The sequence below is a fragment of the Larimichthys crocea genome, chromosome X (genome assembly GCF_000972845.2).
Source record: "Larimichthys crocea isolate SSNF chromosome X, L_crocea_2.0, whole genome shotgun sequence".
Lineage (NCBI taxonomy): Eukaryota > Metazoa > Chordata > Actinopteri > Sciaenidae > Larimichthys > Larimichthys crocea.
In genome coordinates this window covers 34,807,420-34,828,965 of record NC_040020.1, presented here as the reverse complement: position 1 = coordinate 34,828,965, position 21,546 = coordinate 34,807,420, and the positions used below count along the sequence as shown (strand labels likewise).

General features: G+C 41.6%; 1 protein-coding gene across 3 annotated transcripts in view; it reads right to left on the bottom strand.

Moving 5' to 3' along the window:
* Positions 1-12,652: 12,652 nt before the first annotated feature.
* efl1 (elongation factor like GTPase 1) overlaps positions 12,653-21,546 on the bottom strand; it is an 88,204-nt gene continuing 79,310 nt past the window's right edge. For all 3 annotated transcript variants that reach the window (XM_027282910.1, XM_027282909.1, XM_027282911.1), the window contains exons 22-23: positions 20,794-20,978; positions 12,653-13,359 (exon numbers count right to left, since the gene is read on the bottom strand). In XM_027282910.1, the coding sequence (XP_027138711.1) occupies positions 13,171-13,359; positions 20,794-20,978 (374 nt within the window). In that variant the 3' untranslated portion in view covers positions 12,653-13,170. The remainder of the gene's footprint in view (positions 13,360-20,793; positions 20,979-21,546) is intronic.

Genomic DNA, 21,546 nt, shown 5'->3' with positions numbered 1-21,546 from the left:
CACAATTTTTCCAAATCAAGTAATTAAGCAGAGTTCTATAAGGCATTCAGGTTGGCTCAAAAGCAGCCTCAGTCACACAATCACCTTTCTGAACTTAGTGCACGCCAAACAACTTGATTACACAAGCTTGGAGGTGTTTTGAAAAGAGTGCATGCCATGCGCTACACTGCCTGTAGCTCTTCACCTGCTAAATCAAGTGTAACAGATGGCTTCAGAATGTAATTTGTAGAAGGCTGAGTCTGCAGACTGATGCCACTTTTATACACACAAACTCTAAAACAGAATAGGACAATGCAATTCATATTCAAAGGCTCCTCCTGATTCATTACCTCAGGAAACAGTTTCCTCATGGGTTATGGTCTCAAGCCTTCTCCCATACAACATGATGTTCATTTTGTAATTTATGCTCCCATTTGGTGTAAAATACCTTGTAATTGACAATTTCAATTAAATTGAATTTTATTTATATAACACCAACTCATATCCCACTGTCCATACACCTGGCACCTGGCAACAGTGGCATGGAAAAAATTCCTTCTATGAGGCAGACACCTGGAACAGAACCTATGAATGTGACATGAATGTGTACAGATGGAGAGAGAGAGAAGAAGAGAAGAACTCAAGGCATCATGGGAAGTCTCCTAGCAGTCCTGGTATATAGAAGCATGCATAACTAAGGGATGGTTCATGACATTTCTAACATTTGTGTGCTGTAGCTAGCTGAACTGAGTAGCATGTAAACAGCTGTGAAATTTAAGCAAGAAGTTGCTAAAGGATGAGAGAGCATGCTACTACATACTAGCAGTATTACAGAAGCATCAACAACCAGAAATGACACAACATGCTTTAATGTAACAAGTCAGCACATTAGGCAAGTCCTGCATTGTTTTAATGTACCACTGAGCTGTAGAACCAGCAGGCTGCCATTATTTCCTGCTCCGACCAAGTCAAGACCAAGCTCACCAAACTCACAGTACATCACCACTTCTGGTTCCAAAAAACCAAGATGGCAAACTCAAGGCTTCAAAACAGTTTTGCAGAAGCCAATCCATGATGTCATGATGGGTTTACAAGTACTTTTCATTATAAGCTCTTTAACCAACATGGTGGATGTTCAGAAAAACATAAAGTATGGAAAGCAATGAGGACAATGCACCTGTCAAACAAACTTAAAATGATTCTGTTTACTATAGGAATGATGATCGACCTGTTGGTGTGTGCATTGCTAACATGGAAACAACACACACACACTCATGAGCTACATGCACAGCTGTTCACTGTTGCTGGTTAGAATTCAGTTAACACTATGCAGCCAGGGCATTCGGAGTTATCGATGAATACTGAGGGGAATGAATTAGCTGTGTTTCAGGTCTTGGAGGAATTTGATGATGTGTCAGTTACAAGAGATGTTTTGAAAGGAACTCAAAGAGTGTGCTGCAGGAACTGTCCACACAACAGCTGGACTTTCAGGTTGACACTTTACTACTAATGACATCAAATTTGGTCTTTTTGTTTTGTTTGTTTAATGTTACACGAGTGGATGGAGGAGAAAATGCTGCAACTGGAAACATAGGATATTACTGACCAGGGCAGCAAACTTATGCGAAGGCCTCATTCTTTATTTGTGTAGCTAGCCTTGCTAGCTTTGTGGGTTCTCAGCACAGATAACACAACAGACTATTGACGTTTCCTTATGAATGAATAAATGAAGCCTCTCACTTATCACAGCTCACGTGTTTGTTTAATCCGGACACAAAAAGCAAAGTCCAAATTAAAAATGTATTGCTTAACAAGGACTATCTCAGGTGTTTTAAGGGTGCTTTTGCACATTTTAGACAATTCACTATAAATCAGGCATCCATTTGATTCCATTAATTTCTGAACAATATGAAGTAATCAAGCTCTAAAAAACTTGTGTGACTTGTTCAATATGAACATCAAATCTGAAAAAATTGACATTTTTCACAGTGGCCATGTTGACATGAAATAGAGTCAGTCAACATGCAGCACACCCTGCACACTGACCTGAATGGAGCTAAACCTTAATTAGTATCACTGGTGTTTACCTACCATTTTATGTCAACATGGCTGCTGTGAAAAAGCTCTATTCTTGTCAGTATTCCAACATTATTTGGAGGTAACACCAAGCAGCAGAGATGGGTACTTGAGTCTGCAACTTGGACTTGGGTCACATTTAAATTCACACTGACTTGAGACTGAATGTGAACCTGAGTGGCATCCTCCAAACTGCAGCTTCCCAACAGAAAGAATCAGGTATAATCAGGACAGATGCTTTTTTATATAAATGACCTGTTCAGATGATATCAAGGCTTAAAGTTATGCATAAATAAGTGTGGCCACTTTGATTGACAGATGGGTGTTATCACAGAAAGCTTTATTCAGCCTGCCTCAGCTCCACACACACTCCATGTCTTTGACCATTTTTGAGTGTGGAGCTGATGGAGGTAGGACTGCCAAAAGGGCGGCAGCCAGAGAAACCTGTGAGTGATGTCACAGAGACTATGTCTAAGTTTTAGACAGTCCATGGTTGAGCCAAGAGAAAGACCACATTAATTATTGTCTGCAGCTACAGGAAGCAGTTTTGCCCTTGGACAGGCTGATTGAGTTAAAATCACAGTGGTCTGAGGCTTGAGGGATGGAGACCCAGTGCCCATGAAATGGTTTGTCAAGAAAGCATTAACCAAGTTTATTTTCATAATGTCCCTCTCTCCTTATCATAAATGTTTGTCATGTGTTCATGCTAAAGAAGTAATACTGTCCCATATTATATCAGCTTTTTTTCAATTTCTGTCTGCTCTGTTGGTTGAGTTTAAGTACAAATCACATTTTTATGCTAAGTGATTGCTGTTGTTGTGTGTTGTCAGTCAGTCAGCCTGCTGCTTTATTGTATGAACTGTGCCATAGGCCTTTTCCTAGAAGGTGACTAACCAACAAATGACATTAATGCTAAGTGGTTTAGCCAGTTATTGTGACTCTGGGATTGATGGTTTTTAGTAGCAGTTACAACAATGGGCTAGGAACCCACCAACGGCAATTCACACACACACACACACACACACACACACACACACACACACACACACAGTGTATCTCTCAGCAGAGGTCACAGCTCTATTCTCTGTGGCTTTTAATAGTAGGACAACTCATTTTACAGTCCATTACCTCGGAGTCCTGGGCTTGTGCTGCAGCTCATCAGGCTCTATAACCAACTCATCATGTCAGCTGCCACACAATCGAAACTATTACCCACTACCTACGTTGTGTTTCTCATTTTCCTTATTGTTTTGTGTGGCAACAAAACACATGTGAAGCACTTTCTGCTCTACATCCAGGTGATCAGGGAACAGTTCTGTGTTTCATGGTGCAGAAACGCAGTGTCAGGAGGGCTGTTTTAATGGAAACTGATCCATGTTCAACCGAGGCAGTTTGGAAAGACAGCAGTCTGCCGGCAGGCTGGGGTCTTCAGAGAGTGTGGGCGAGTTGGCCCAGCAGAGTTTGGCACAGTCAGTACCAGTTCAGTCAGTTTTTGTGAGAGAATGTATGTGTGTGTGTGTGTGTGTGTGTGTGTGTGTGTGTGTGTGTGTGTGTGTGTGTGTGTGTGTGTGTGTGTGTGTAGTGAGGATGTACTCCAGAACAGAGAATACAGAAAGCCTCTCATACACACCTACACATGATTTTACCTTTTGAACCAGACAGACTTGTTAGTAAGGGTAGCTGCAGGTTTCACAATTTTTAGGACCTATTTAATGCTACCTGCATTTTATGCAGCACATCATCAAGAGTTCTAAATAAACTCCAGTAGATCCAGAACTCAGCTGCCTGTCTGCTCACCCAGTCCCTCTACTGTGACCAGATCACCCCTGTCCAGATACTCACACAAATTCAAAGTTCTCTTCCTAACTCACAAAGTCTCCTATAGACAGACCCCCTCAGAGACCTGCTCCACCATCACACTCCATCCCACAACCTCCACTCCTCTAAAGTCATCACCCTGTCTCCACCTCTAAGGACCGAGCACTGGACCTGGGGTTACAGAGCCTTCTTTACAGCTGCCACTTCCCTCTCTCTACCTAAACAAATTAGATCAGACCAGACTGTCTACCTCAGACCTCCAGACCTGTCTACATCCAAAACACAACTCAAAACTCAAAATGACCTTTTTTATATTTTGTTTTGTGTTTTATATTTTCATTGTGCTCAGAATGTACATAAAAACCACTGAGCTAACCTGCAACCTGAAAATACATGTGATGATGCAACTGATTCAAGAGAATCTTCAGGAAGAGGATATTCATTATGTAAGCTGTGATAGTGTGGTGTAGCATAGTGTATTGTGAGCCATCAATGTATTTTGATGCACATTTTTAAATATCACATTAGAGAAGTTTGATGGAAATGAATAAAAAAAGTTTTTATGCTTGCTCAGGCTGGTTTTGCTTTTTGGCAAAAGCTAAAGCTCTTAATGAAACACGGTTATGCTCAAATAAGTCACATGACTGATCAGCATGATCGCACCACACAGATCTGATGTAAGCCCTTACATGAATGTTTCCTGCATTATTTTACAGCGACTGAACTTCCACTGGTGCTCTTTTGATGATGTCATCTTGTTGTGTTTTCCCAAATGGAGAATTGGAGCCACATTCTTATCTTGTGGACCAACTCCTAATAGTTGTCTGCAGTAGATGGGAACAAGCATCAGATTGTCTTGTGCTGTATTACTTACAATTCTGTTAAAATGTGTGGAAACAGCTTTATTTGCTGGACTACCTGCAGCTGCTCAACTGGTCTCTTCTGTCAAGTAGATGACGTTTAATTAGCAGAATGTTGAGTCTGTTCTAAGGCTTTATTGTAATTTGCATTATTACAAATGTCAATGTGATTTTCAGTGAGGTTGAACAGAAGCTGGAAGTTCTGGTTTCACTCCAGCTCATCATAACACATCCATGTTCACAGCATTTTAAAGCCTTATGGCATGATATGTGATCCAAATGTAAACAGAACACTGGACTTGAACATGATACCACTTGACTCGACACATCAGAAACTTGATCTCCAGAGTTATTCATCTTTTCTGATGCTCTAAAAGAGTAGATGAAAAACTTTTATCCAGGTATCTTAACTCAGCTCTCTTCAGTTGTTTACATCAATATACATTTGCTCAGATGTCCTAAAGTGCACTCAGGGTATTTCAATTTATATAAATTCTTTTAAAACATTTCCAGATTTGTTAGGGACGTGCACACAGCCTGCATGTGGAAGTGATGAGGAGAGCAGGGAAACAGAAGATGAGAAAAAGAGATTACTTTTACTTACAAACCACACGGCTCTGCAGCAGGATGATCATGTCTCTAATGGATGCATGAGGCGACCAAACTCATCAAATCCATTAAAACATCAATGTATAGAAAGGCCGAGCTGCAGCACACACTGCGGCCGTCTGCTTTTCTCATCACTGCCTATTAGAGCAGCTTTTATACCTTGTGTCAGTTTCAATCTCTCTCACTGCATCTCTGGTTTCAGCTGCTTCATACTGAAGCCAGTGGATCAGAGCCCGTTCATCACACACACATCATGCAGCAATGTGATCTAATGGGCTCTTCAAAGCTGGACTGCTGAAGTCAAATAATCATCGAGGTCTGTCTGTGTGTTACCTGAACTGATCCCTGCACACCACACACAAACACACACAAATGTATTTTATGTTACTTGTAGAGGCTTGCTCTACAAGTACTATGCTTGCACATGCACAACCTAAGAAAATGATTCAATTCAATTTTATTTATATAGCACAAAATCATGAAATTATCTGTACTGTAAAATATTATTTACATAGACTCAACCATTCCCACTATGAGCATGAACCTGTGGCAGTGGGAAGGAAAACCTCCTTTAAGAGGCAAAATCTCGAGCAGAATCGGACTCATGGTAGGTGACTATCATCACAAAAAATTCACAGCCTGTCAGAGCTTATGGAGATCGCGGAGTTTCCCAAACTGTATAAATATGCACATATAAACACCAAACTGCTTTGCTAGTTCAGTCTTGTAGTGACTAAGAGATTTTCCATGGACAGATTGGCCTCCTAACGTCACATTTATTTTGAAGCTAGCGCCGTATCAGCGACTCACCGGCACAGCTGATGGAGGATGATCCAAACATTTCAGTAACTCCACAGCGTTGTAAAGTCCAAAAATCAAAATGTATTGAACAAAGATTGATGATGTAATCAAAATAAACAAAATGTTTTTATCTAACCAAATATTCTTCTTCAGTCCAGATTAGTCCACCTTTAGTTTTTAAAAATATTTTCTCTGAGCTCACTGAACTGTTTGATCTGCAACATGCTGCACACAGACAAGGTACACACCTGTATTAACGAGGTACACACTGTATTAACGAGGTACACACCTGTATTAACAAGATACACACCTGTATTAACGAGGTACACACTGTATATACGAGGTACACACTGTATTAATGAGGTACACACCTGTATTAACGAGGTACACACTGTATATACGAGGTACACACTGTATTAATGAGGTACACACTGTATATACGAGGTACACACCTGTATTAACGAGGTGGTCTAACAGCTCCATAACACAGAATATTAATTAAAGAAAGCTGAAATTGTAAATTCAGATGTATTACTTTAATAAAGTACTTCCAGTGGACTTATTCGTATTTGTTTACTTTGTCTATATTTTCAGGATGTGATATCCTAAATGTCTAGTTGACGATTCAGGTTGCTCGGGCAGACCTACTTGTTGGGTAATGTCTAATAAAGAATGAATACATACAACACAGAGAGATTTAACTAAGTTCATGGTTTTCTTAATTTATCATTTTACCATTCAGGACATGAGCATTGTTGGCTCATACTTCTAAAACATTCAAACCACAGCAGCTCTCACAAGCATAGAACTACAAAACAGGAAAACACACACGCACACACACACACACACACACACACACACACACACTGGACTTTTGGCCTGGCACAAGCTGGCACACCAGCCAAGTAGCTGGCATCTCGACACACTCCACTCCTCTACGGGCCAAACAAATGGAGAGAGAATGAATGAAGGCAAAGTCAGTTGGCATGTGAATGCAGAGCCCGCCAAAGATGTGCAGAGCAGACAATGCAGCTCAGCGTGACAAAGTGTTCACTTAACCATATCACTGTCCTGGCACCAATGTGTGTGTGTGTGTGTGTGCGCCCTGTGCTGTCTTGCCAGATGGACATCACAGTGGAAGGGATCTTGTGTGTTGTGTCTATAGGGACTTGCCAGAGAACTCCTTCAGGGCATTTCTCTGGGAGAGAAAATCACATTAGCAGTGAGTGAGACACACACACACACACACACACACACACACACACACACACTCACACAGAAACGTGTGGCTGCCTGTTGAACGAGGAGAGATATATAGACAGAGAGGTCATTCCCCCATAGCAGCAGACAAAACAAGCCTTATGGAGAGCAGGAGGAGGAGTAGGAGGAGGGAAACATCATCTGTTACTCCACTGAGTGGGGCTGCACACACAAACACATCGCTCTCAGACCGATGTATTGATTTGCCAGTATTGACAACTTATTAAAAAGCTGGAAGTTGATGAGTCGTAGCTGAACAGCCTTTAAAGCCTGCAGGAGAATGATGCTTCCAATGATTTTAATGCTTCAACAATTTGTACAATTCTGTAGGAAACAATGAACGAGTGGTTTGCTTTTTGGATTTGAACATGGTGGACTGATGGTGGCTAGCATACTAACAAGTTATACAATTATAATATCAACCATGTTGACGTGCATGTCTTTGGACTGTGGGAGTAAGCCGGGGAGAACCCACGTAGACACGGGGAGAACATGCACACAGGGTTCAGTTAGCTGTCGTGTTTGAACTCAGAACCTTCGTGCTCTGAGGCGATTCTGTACCAAATGTGACATCAAAATACGATGATGGAAACAGCTCATGACGTGTTCCCCAGTGTCATCCACTCAAAGGTGAAAGCCCTGCTCAGGTCCTCCTCTTGTGTTAAAAACGGAGCACTGAGCTCTTATTTATGAGAAAATGACTACTTGTAACAGTATCTTGCTTCTGAAGAAAAGTCTCTCTGTAGCAACCACAAAATATTCAGCACTTCACTGCATACAGCTTTTCTGCACTCCTTTGTTGCAGTAAAAGAATCTCTGAGCTGTAACCACGAACAGTCGAATGAGAAATGTTTGTTTTTCCTGCTTCAAGTCTTTGTACTAACCTGTGAAGGGTCTGTTCAATCAAGTTACATAAAACAACAACTCAAGCTCAGCAGGAAAAAAAGAAAAAAAGATGCCACTAGAGGGAAGTGGAATATGTTTTTTAAAACTTTGGTTTAACTGACCTTTAAACCTCAAAAAGTGGTTTATGCTGGAGATTGGAGGAGAGGGAGGGGGAAGGGAAGGAGTGAGATGAATGAGGTAATGGCAGAGATAGCCCAGCTCAGCTCACAGGAAACAAAGGCAATTAATTTGAGAGCGGCAGCCTCGAGTCAGACCTCGCCTTACCTCACCTCTCTGAAGACACGAGACAGACAGCAGTCTGTGCTGGAGCAGCCACAATTACCTGCTCTGCTGTGTTTTCTACACTCTTTACAACCTGCCGGGATAAAGACAGGACAAGGCACTTTTTACTGCAAAAAAGCCTCCCAAGAAACTCCTGTCTCCACCACGAGAATAAGAATCTGTTTATAGCAGTGTTTGGATGTGGGACAGCGTGGTGGAGAGGTGGTGCAGTGAGGAGACGGGACCAGCGGGAGGACCAACAACAAATCTCATTTATTACTTTTAAAAGCTGTCTCTTCACAATCCACAAAACACACCAGAGTCCCACACAATCCACAAACAGACCCAGATTTTAATGTGTATTGTAAAGCAGTTTACCTGCAAACCATTCTCTTTCCTGTAAAGTGTGTCTGTCAGGCAGGACAAATGGAGAGCTGGTCCAAAAGGTTTCTTTAATCAAGCATCATTTCTGCTCTCTTCCTTGTCGTCTTTCTCGTTTTTACTGGTTTGGTCTTTTAAAATAAACGTAGAGGAACTACAGGGGATTAAGACATGAACTTCCACAAAAACATGACTTGTCTCTATAGGTCTCACAAAGCCCTCTATAACAGACCCCTTCCCACCTCACTGACTTGCTCCATCACCACAATCCATCCCGCAGCCTTCGTTCATCTGATGCAAACCTCCTGACTCCACCACCCAGGACCAAGCACCGAACCTGGGGCGACAGAGCCTTCTCTGTAGCTGCCCCCTCCCTCTGGAACTCTCTCCCCAAACACATGTGTGACTGTACTGACCTTCCAACATTCAAATCTCTGACAAAAACACACCTTTGTAAAACTGCGTTTAATGTTTAGCTCAGTCTCATGTGTTTTAGTGTACTGTTTTATCAAAACATGATGAATGCTCCACAACTACTAACTAACTAACTAACTAACTAACTAACTAACTAACTAACTAACTAACGCAGACACAGCTCTTCCCTCCAACTGAGCAGGCCTTTCTTTTTACTGTCAAAACCTAAAACCTTCTCCACAAAATGGACCAGTCACATGCTGCTGAGAGTTATGAATAATAACATTATGAAAAATGAATACAATAAAGTGCCAGCCCCAAGTGGCCGTTTGAAGAACTGCAGTTTTTGGCACTCAGCATTCACAGCCACTGAGGTTGTCACTTACACCCCTCTGCTGTGTGTGTGTGTGTGTGTGTGTGTGTGTGTGTGTGTGTGTGTGTGTGTGTGTGTGTGTGTTGAGGTGGCTAGCTTCCCTCAGGTCCTTTCTTCACAGCCTGTAAACGCTCAGAAAGAAGAGCGTTGACAGTGTGAGGTCACATACACCTACACCTAACCCTGAACTCAGACATTTTCTCACATTAGGACCGGTGTGAAGGATATACACAACTACTGTCTTTGAGACACACACCTTGACAAACAGGATAGCACCACCCTCCCACCCCAGGACACTTGGAATAAACTGTGACACATCAGGCCTTCGTCAATCAGCAACACACTCCCTGTGTGTGTGTTTGTCTTTTGTGCTCTCTGCTCATGCACACACTGATACTGAGGAAGGAAGAAGAGGAGGAGAGTGTGTCCACTCATCAGCAGTTGTCCAACAGAAACATGTGACTGATGGAATCAACAGAACATTTCATGCTCTTAATGTTATACTTTACTTTTTATTTATTCCCACAGTATTTCAAGTCAAAGTCAGTTTACTCATCATTCAGACTCAAATAAGGTTCATTATCTGGTTTTAGAGAGTGGATTTCTGAAGGAGAGGATTCCTTCTGAACGTGGAAGAGAGAAAACTGAAGGTTAACATAGTTTCCACAGCCGCAGCACAACACTGCATTATTTGACTGTTTTATACATATCAGCGTGGTATCTGCATGTTTTTCATAGTTGTAGTCTACTTCTCAGAACTGTAGACATTTGCTTCATAAATAAAAGTTTCTTCAAGAACTGGTAATGGCTGAAAACACTATGGACAGAGAGGGAACACTACTGAAGATGCTTTTTATTACTGACAGTGCAACAAGCCAAGGAGCTGCTTCTGAACGAGATATTTCAGGTGGCAGCAGACACTGATTGTGCTAATCAGGAGCTGGTGTGTGATTCTGCAGATGCAATATGTTTCACCTGGAAAGATCTGTTCTGCTTTTCTTTACTTTCTGTCACATCTGCTGTTACAGATGTCTTGTTGGAGCACCCAGGTGTCACTCAGCCCGCCTCAGGTCCGCCGATGATCCACTTTGCTGATGGAAGTCCTTAATGTTATTGCTCTATGGGCCCCACAATGCAGAACCATGTGTGGAAGATCTGGATCATTGTATGCCCAAGACTGAACTCTTTTGGCTTCATTGAGCAGGTTCTATAAGAATGAGCGGAGGCCTGCCTCCACCCACCCACCCAGTCTAGTTATTCAGCTGCTAGTGGCTAAAGTAGCTAACTGCTAACAACAAGTGAAGCTATCAGTCCATCAAGAAACTGACTGACACTCAAAGTGAAGCAGCCTCAGGACACCAGAAAGAAGAGCAGAATATATATTCTCCACAAAATGTGATCTAGTTTCACCAAAATCAATAAATAAAGTTAGAAAGTGATGTGACATCAGTGAACACTCCTATTGTTTTCATAACCCAATTCTTATTTGTGCTTTGATAAACAATAAATTCATTCAATTCAGCGCCCTACATCACTTGTTCAAAGAAAGCTACTGAAGCTGTCATGACATCGAAGGCAAGAGGGTGAAGCAGGGCTTTTGGAAATTGGCCAATCAGGAGAAAGTGTGCTTTTAGGGAGAGGAGGTCTGAAAGAGACAGAGGATGAGCTGAAGGGCTGCATGAAGCTTTATAAAAAGACTAAGGCTAGTAGGTATGTATATGAGGGACAAAGAGAAATGAAGGGAGGAGGTGGAGGAGAGTGATGTGAAATCAAAAAATGGATATATGGAAAGTCCAACGCGTGAGGAGAGACAACCTTTTCAGTGAGAACATACAGATGCATACTGCATGGCACGTTAACATTATTTTAATGTTGTAATGTAATCAGAGCTGACTACTCCATGCTCTGAGAATGAACACAATTTCAGCAGATTTGTATTTTCAAATTAAAAAGCTTCTTCAGGGTCTGTGTGAAGAAATAAATAAAGCTGGAGGTGAAGGGTGGGGTGGGCTGTGGAATTCATTCAAGCCCACTTGACAAAACTGCCAGATTTTCCTCAATTATACATGACTGTAACTGAATCTGTGAGGGGTGATGAGCCGGTCCCTTCCGCTGCATTAGCCTAGGTCTCACAGGAGGAGCTCTCCAGCCATTAGCACTCCGCGGACATGCAGGGCCCAAAGCTATCAACTGGCAGTGTGGGCATGAAGACAGGATGTGGCTATGTTTGGGACCATCCAGAGCGTGCCACGTGAACATATCACACAGTGATGGTGTTTGATTGCATTAGTGCAGAAATGGAGCACTGAAAAAGCACAGAGTGGTTATGAGAAGCATTTACCTCCCCTGACCTTTCAACACACGTTCTACTGCTGCAGGATTTATTGACATGGTTTGAAATCATATAAAGTCTGAAAAATATATATTAACAACCTCTCACCTGAAGGGGCACCTAAAGTTATAATAATTTTAGAATAAATTCAGAATTTCACATGAAAAAGCCAAAATAGATTGATTAAGTCTATTGATTAAGGTTGTTGTGTTATGAATAATTATAGTCTGAGAAAAAGTAATAAGAAAAATATGTACTATTACAAGAAAACATTGTTATAAAAGGAATGTAGGTGTAGGTAATAACTGACTGAAGACTGGAGGTTCAAACATTTCATTAGAATTAAATGCAAGTGTGTCTTTGTTCTCACGATAATTAGCACCAAATGATATCAATTATAGACGCATAAAATAAAAATTGCAGAGATCAAACCAATGCATCACAGCTGGTCAGAAATGTAGTGTGTGCGTGTGTGTGTCTGTGTGTGTGTGTGTTGTTCCAGCGAAGGCACCAGCACTGGGAGTTTGATACCAACCATCTCAAACATCATGACTTATTGTACAATGATTTCATTTCTTCCCCTCAATGTTAACTTTGAACTTTATTCTCAGATTTGTCACAGAAATGTATTTTAACACGATTGTCTTAAAACCTGAAGCTAATGGGAAACATATCAGTCATTTAAAATTCTAATAAGCATCGTAATGTATATTAATTACGAAGGTGATGTCATACAATAGTAAATCTGCAAAGCAATGACAAATAATGTTCAAATCCAAGTTCCAAAATATTTATCTGTCATTCAGCATGGAATGGGGCAGTTTGATTGGTCAGTATTTACTGCCCCTGCTGTCTCTGTGTGAACATAAAACAATATGATTTATAAAACAGAGAATCCCAACTAATCAACAATCCCAAATAATTTATTTTGTTGCGCAAGAAAATAAGAAAGAAGCCATCAGTGACAGACTATGCTGCTGCTGTGATGAAGATCTTTGATTCCGGCGACGTCTGTCCCTCTGTGACTGACGGTGCTCTGCAGTGCTGCTGTTCAGGTGTCAGCAGAGTCTCACAGCCTGACCAGAGGAGCTGGTTCTTCTCTACTTGTTCTTGCTGAGTGTTCTCTGTTTCTCTGCGTGCTCCACTATCTTCTCCTCCACGTAGAGGCCTTTGCGGCGGCGGACAGCATTCATGTATTTGAGGGCCTGGTTGGCGGAGTCGGCTTTCTCTCCAAAGTGCAAATATTCTTCCTCAGTGGTGGGAACCCAGTATGGATCACTGGTGATGACCTAGGACACAAAGAGGAGGAAAGGAATAGAAATGTAATAATAGGTGATGGTATAAGACAACATTGCCCCTGCAGGACACATCAACCAAAGCAAATGGGGAAAAAAACATCAAAGAAATCAGTATGATAAATTGACAAGTAACAAACTAGATTTAATGGTTACACTCCATGACCAAATATAAGAAGTCAGCTCAAGCCTCAATCTACACTGGGAAGCTGGAATGGTCAGAGAAAAAAAGAAAAAGAAAAAAAAGGACTCATGAAAGAAAACAAAACAATGAAAAAAACGATATTGGACATTCAAACCAGAAGCATGTGTAACAGCCTGATATTCTCCTGCATCTCAGAGCACCCACCTGCCAACCTGGGAAACTGATGGACTTCACAAAAAAACAACTCAAACTCCCACCCAACACTTTAACTTTCCAACTAGTGGCTCTCATGCTAAAACATCATCGTGACCCATCACCAGTAAACTGGAACATTTCAAACCCCAGGAACACTTTCACTCAGAGCAAAGGAAGGGAACTCTAAGGCACTAAATACCGATGACCAACATTCACATGCCAAAGAAATGAACAACACAAGTTTTCTGTCGCATCCGGAAACAACAATAAACATGTTAACAGAACGACCACCACAGTTCACAACAACACCGCTCATTGACTCTCTAATCTGCCATGATACATCTATAACTGTTACATCCCATTTTGACTTGATATAAACCCCCCAAAAGCCCACAGTCACAGCAGAACCCACTCCACAAGGGCTCACCATGCACATCCACTCTTTCATATACTGTATGTCTGTTCTGTTGTTCACTCTTATGCTTCTTTTCATGTTTATATCTATGATCATACTTAGAAATCTACATAGCACTGACAGGATTGATAAAACATTGGCCATTTTATGACGAACACTTTTCTTTTTATTTAAGAATAGTGTTCAGATGAAGCTATTTATTATCACACAATTCTGACTTTTTAATTCATAATGATAAATGTGATCAAAGGTTTACATACTCGTGAATGTTTGGCCTGATAATAAACACACTAGTTGAGACGCATACAGGCTCTTTTATATGGCCAGTAAAAGAATGTTTCCACACCTGTGACTTGTAATTAGTAAATAGGGTCAATGTAAAAAAACAACAACAACAAAACACACCTGCACATTTCATGCAGGGCTGCACTTTTTCTGGACACTGAGCCACGTGGAAAGAAAAAAAAAAAAAAAAAAAAAAAAAAAAAAAAAAGGTCAAAGGCTGCGAGTAGCTGAACTTCATGAATCCAGAAAAAGACTTCAAAAAAGATATCAAAGATTTGGAAATGTTCATCATTAGAGTTCAAACACTGATAAAGATGTGGAAAATGTGGGATTCTGTTGATACTAAGACACAGTTTGATAAGACAAACAAAGATTTAAGTCACATCTGCCAGCAAATTCTGTCGGAATGCAAAGAAAAACCCACGAGTAACTTCAGCTCAAATACAGGCTTCTCTGCAAAACAGTGTTGTGACTGTTTGAATGTGCTAAATAAAGAGACACTTTAACAAAAATGGGCTGCGTCGTCGAGATGCCAAAAAACAGGCTGCGTACAATGTGCCAAACAAGCATCTACACAAGCCTCAAAACTTCTGGAACAAAGTCATTTGGAGTGATGAGACCAAAATTAAACTTTATGGTCACAACCATAAACGCTATATTTGGAGAGGAGTCATCAAGGCCAATGATAAAAAGTACACTGTCCCTGCTGTGAAGCACGGAGGTGGATGTCTGATGTTTGGGCTGTTTGTGAGCTACAAGCGGCTCTGGGAATTTAGTCTGTATTGATGTCAAGATGAATGCAGCATATTATGTGCAAGTATTGAAGCACAGTTTGATCATCAGCTGGAAGCTGCACATGGGACACACTTGGACTTTAAACATGACAGTGATCCAAAACACAAGGCCAAGTCAACCCTTCAGTGGCTGTGACAGAACAAAGTGAAGGTTGTGGAGTGGCCACCACAGTCTCCTGACCTCAGTATCATTGAGCCAATATGCAGAGATCTCTAACAGCACAAGACAAGCAGCCATGACTGAGAGGGAAACTCAACTTTTTCCTTATTCTTGTCTCTTTGTAATTATTGCCTTGTTTCTCCATTTCTCATTCATTCATATCAATTGAGTTATTTCCCTTTTTTATGTTTTTTTCCTTCTTTCTTCATTAGTTTGTTTTTGCTCTTGTTGCTCCTCTGTGCTTACAGACACTCATGGAAATCCCATCACAATGCTTTGCCGTCCTCCTAACCCTTAGGTGCGTCCTCTCTAGTCTTTTACTCTCTCCCTTCTGCCCCTGCAGTATGTACCTTGCTCGTTCTTGCTAATCCTGTCTTGTCACCCAATGTATTCAATTCTGTCTTGCCTTGTCTCACCCATTATGCCTGTTCTCACAAAATAAGAAGAAAGAACAAAACTTTAACCCCTTGTGACCCAGATCAGCGCAGGTAAGGTTGTCAAGTTGGTGACGGCTAAAGAGAAGGACCGATTTAGAAAAGTGGAGAAACTGCAAAGACAATATTATAAAGTGTACGGTCTAGACCTGCTCTGTATGAAAAGTGTCATGAGATAACTTTTGTTATGATATGGCGCTATATAAATAAAATTAAGTAAAAATAAAAAAAATGTAAAAAGGCATGGCAGAAGAACGTGGAGCTGTGGAGACACACACACACACACACACACACACACACACACACACACAAGGAACAGTTACAGACACAGCGCAGGCAGCACGGTCCTGCACCTGGCTGTGGTTACACTGGGACAGATGGCAGAGAGCGAGCTCCAACAATGAGTGGATTACAGGAGACAACACACACCAACCACACACCACATGTGAGCAGCATATGCTGCAGCACAATGGGATCCAGTGAGTGGGGGTGGGGGTGTGTGGCATCCTGCAACAGTCACATTTTTGGCTAATGTTGTTAGATGGCTGGCACCAACACGTTAAAGAAGAAGTGCATGTAACAACTGATGTCAGAAAGAGACATCAGGAACACAAACATCACGTGAAATTCATTCTTAAATTGGAGCTTGATAAGAGCAGAGTTGAAGGAAGACTAAGTCTTATTGATGTCATTTTGGCCAAAAAACCTCTGTCTGTTATAAAAGACAGCACTGTTGTACTTCAGGCTGGGGTAATTCCAAAAATCGTTTGAGGGGAGAGATGGGAAATGAAGTGCAGCAGAAGTCGTACGTTAGCCAGGGACATCGCATTTCATCAGTGATGCTTCGACCCTTCAGCCACCAGTTAACAATCAGCCAAAATATACACTGACACATGATATATATTTGTGATGCTGCCAACTGCGACTACTGTTAGCTTATATTAGCTCAATTTGTTAGCTAGGCTGCCTGGGCTGTGAGCGCAGAGCTGGTTAGGGTTAACAACCCTAATCAGGCCTGGTAAGCAGAGGAATGCTGATGGATGTGGAGCTGGTGTCATCCTAGAACCGGAGCTGGGCAAGCACACAATGTAACTGGACTCAGCAGCCTCTATAGACATAATGGCAGAGGAGAAGAGAGTGAAGAGGACGTTGATGGAGGAAGCTAAAAAGAGAAAAGAAGAGAGTGAGCGAGCAAGAAGCTGCCGGACAAGAGTAAATGTGGGACTGACTTTTAGTGGTTGGTGAGAGCTTGGTGAAATAAAAGGCTGAAAGACAGACGCCGAGCTGGGCTGACTGCTGTTGGACTAGTCAGTGATATTAGCTGCTGCTGGGTCTGCTGCTGGGGACCTGGTTGATGATTGGCTGTTAGCACAGTAATGTTTTTGATCATAAGTAATGTAGTCAGAACAAATACTCGAGTACAGCTGAACATATTTACCATAGTGGGATTACACTCTGACACTGGGAACACTAATTACAAAAATACAAATTTCTACACAGTGTTGCTTGAAAGGGTAACTTCACACTGTCAGTGGCAAACAAGCATTTTTTTAATGGATGGAATTTGACATAAGGATTAAGTTGTAGCCCGCTTCACAGCTGCTGGCTGCACTCAACTTAAATACTGGACCAAATTCACAACATGTGCCCTTTCTTCACTTTAACGGTACATGGTACAAGGCAGTGGCGTCACTAGACACATATAGAGAACGCCCACATCACTGAAATTCCAGTCCATGTTTTCCATGCGACCCTGCTCACTGCCGCTTGCGTGTTTACCTCTGAAGGACACAGAGCCGAACCTCACAGCGGCAAGAGCAGAGCGCGAACGCATGGGTGAAGGATGGACATTAGAGCCTTTTTCAAGAAAGTAAGCATTCATCACTGCTGGTAGTAACACTTAGCTAACAGCAGAAAAGTTCCATGTAATTAATAAACCGTGCAGGTATGTATGGCACCTGCAATTGTTTTTATTTGTATTTTAGCACAATTTAACTGGTGTTGTTTAGCTGGTAAAGCAGCTGAAGGTGTATGGAGGCGTCATCGTCTTAGATTAATCAATTGATTGACAAAGCTTTAATTGGTGCTCTGAAAAAATTTTCGGCGCGCACATAGCGCGCAATAACTTTTCTCCTCTCTCAGATGATTGGTGGTTCGATCCCCGGCTCCTCCAGTCCGCATGTGTCCTTGGGCAAGATACTGAACCCCAAATTGCTCCTGAAGGCTGTGCCATCAGTGTGTGAATATGTCGGAAGACTAGAAAGGCGCTCTAAGTACAGTCAGTCCATTTACCATTTTACCATGAAACCATGAGGTCCAGGTTCAAAAACACAGAAGTGATAGAAGTTTAAAATAAGATAATCACAAATGTATTTTTGCATCAGTGTGGGGCAATGGAAATAATTCAAATAATTTACAGACTTTACCAACAGTCTGTACTCACACAAGGCTGTTAAAGTAGGCCGGCAGCCCACTCTTTGCTTTTTATGGGCGCAAACGCCTTATCTCGTCAACAGAAAATATAAAGTGGCAGAATAAAGTTAGATGACACATAGGGTAACATATCATTACACATTATAACACATGACTTTTGATATGGGATGATGAACATTTAGAAAATCAATTTTAAGTGACTACTTACTCCACAATCGATGATGTCTACAACTGCCCTCTTTTTAGATAAGCTTAAATCAGGCAAAAATATCAGCCATTCTGAGATATCGCTTGGGTCTATGTATTAGCATGCCAACAAAAAAACAACCAGATGCTTTGGCTGATCAATACAAGACCTATTCACACAATTCTCCAGTCTGCAGCTGAACAAAAGCTCCATTCTGATGGAAATCTAATGTAAACGTCCCAACAGGAGCCACTAACCCTCCAGTTACACAACAATACAGCGCTCCAAGTCTGCTCCCTCTGCCTCTGCGCTCATTCATATGTTAATCCAATATCCTGGCCATATCAAATCGCTGTCAGTAGAAATGTTGACATCAGCACTAAACAGCAGGCGAGTCGTGAAGCTGAGAGGGCTGAAGGACTGTGGGGGGTTCAGGACGAACTCTTTGTGAGGAAGCGTCTGCACATAAATGAAATCAGACAGACAACTTTTAATGAGGCAAAGACAATGGCTGCAAGACAATGTGGAATGGGCTTGGGGTGGGGTGGTGGGGTGCTGCAAGGTGTTGTGAGATGGTTAAAATGACATGAAGGTCGCGGTACATGTGCAAGGGCGCTTTACAGACTCTTTAAACATTTCGAGTGGTTTAAAAGTGATGTTTGATACATGATACTATTGCTATTATTACTATTACAGCCACATTTAATATGAAAAACTGCCACACCGCCTCCAACCAGGATCACAGCACTGTTTTCCAAAAGCTCCGTTTGTCTTGTTCACCGTAAAACGTGCAGTCAGCTGGAGAGTGTTCTCGAGCAGCTCAGGTGTCATCAGGTGACAAAAACAGACGCATTATAGATGAGGGTAAACAAACAGAGAACAAGATGCATTTTCAAATGTAGTATGTTTAGTGTGGATGTACTTTTGTTAATGCACAACCCTGGTTGACTGTTACATCTACAACGTTTGCACGTCAGGCAGCACCTCCCCACACTAATAGCTGCAATGGTTGTACAGTACTAAGACAAAGACAAATACTCTTTTCTAATTTGTTCTGATCTACAGGTACAGTTGGCATCATGTCATCATGTCATTTCCTCAGTGAGACCTTTACTAGGTCATGACTGTTGATTGTGGAAAGGAAAGCTAACTAATGAAAACAGAGAGAAACTACTGAATGACAACGTGTGTTCAAACATTTGACTGTTAACATATATTAACAACCTGGAAAATGGAAACACTTGCTACTGTACTTGGCCAAAAAAATGCGCGCACACACACACACACACACACACACACACACACACACACACACACACACACACACACACACACACACACACACACACACACACGTGTCATCAGATAACTTCTGTTTTACATTATATGAATAAAACTGAATTGAACTAAATCGACCATAAAATAAAATCTAATAAAATAGTTTCAATTTTAATTAGCAAAATTTAATGAGCTCGGGTCTGCCCAAGTTTTTCCTCACCAATGTTTGCTCATGGTGGAAGTGTTGGTCTCTGTTAATAATATTATAAAGAGTACGGTCTAAACCTGCTCTGCATGGAAAGTGTCATGAGATAACTTTTGTTCTGATATGGTGCTATATAAATACAACGCAATTGAATGAATGTCTGCTCTGGGTTGACAGGGATTCTTTTTCTGAAGGTGGGTTACTGGGAAATGGGAAGTTAATGTGAACAATAAATATGAATTAAGGTGGTTTGGTGGGGTTATTAGTGCGTATGAAAATAAACATGCTGCCTGTAATTTACACTAATACATGTTTAACAATAGAACAGCGTGGATTGTAGGTTCTACAGTAACCAAAGCCATGAGGTGGCATGGTGATCCTGTCATGGTGTTTTTCTTACTTCACCACCGTCATCAGTGCTGCATCAGCGAGGCTCTTTATAAGAAAACAGAAGCAGGATTTAAAATGAACACTGTGACTTATTTAAGATTCAATCACAGTGATAATATTCTGACACGTGGCTGTACAACAGTGGAGAATCGCCTCTCTCTTTACAGACAGCCTCACCCATTACCTCAACAGACAGTCCATATGTCCTGCAAGAGGACGCGCGACTCGACCCAGCCAAGCGGCGGCTCTAACGGTCTAACACATGTTGTCTATCGCCGCTTTGATCCCAGCTCCCTCGAGGGAACCATCTCATTAACCAGACCGCAGCCCTGCATAACGAGCTCAGTCCCTGTGTGCGTATGTATACAAAGGCATTGCAAAGTATTACTTTTTCTGCAATTTGCTGCCTCACAGAATGTGTAAACTGAAGTTGTGTACTGTTATTGGAACATGTTGCAGGCATCAAATTAAAATGAGTATATATTAACGAAAAACAAAGATCATCACCTCCCAGTGGCTGAAGACCAGCTGTGGACTGGCTAACCCACTGGTCCTCTTGCGGATCTCGTCGGCAAATCCGAAGCTCTCAGCCACGGGCAGAACAGCCTTGATGATGAACATGTCTGTGCCTTCCTTCATCTCTTCATGGAGGACACGGCCCTCTCGTTTTCCCAGTACACCGTACACTCGGCCTGGTACAGGGACAAACACGGGGTTAGGACGCATCGATCTACACGGCAGAACATATCACCAGATTCCCTAAAAAGACTGTTTCAAGAAATTATTTCAGAGGTGTGAATATTTATATGTATAAGTGCAGACTGAACCCTGAACACACTGAGTGAAACATAAACTCAGAATAAGATTGGGGAAATAAATACATACATGTTAATACATAAATAGAAAAGTACATACATATGTAAATTATTCAGAAATAAGCCATACACATGAATACACATACTTAAACTAATGGAAGAAATCTATACAGACCAGTAAAGAAGTTCATGTAACTAGACACAGGTTAGCATCATCAGCAGAGGTATTGGTGCTTCTCAAACAGCCTTGTGGAACCAAAAATCAGTCAGTTAATTGGCCTGTTCTCATTTGGTTGACGAAGGGACTGTTTGTGTAACGAGCTGCTGCAGCTAACAGACCTGCAGATATTGTTCACGGGCATGTTACGTGGCATTTCAAGCCTCATTTTCACCTTAATGACTTTCAGAGGACAACAGTGTAGACAGCGCTGTGGAACATGATTCC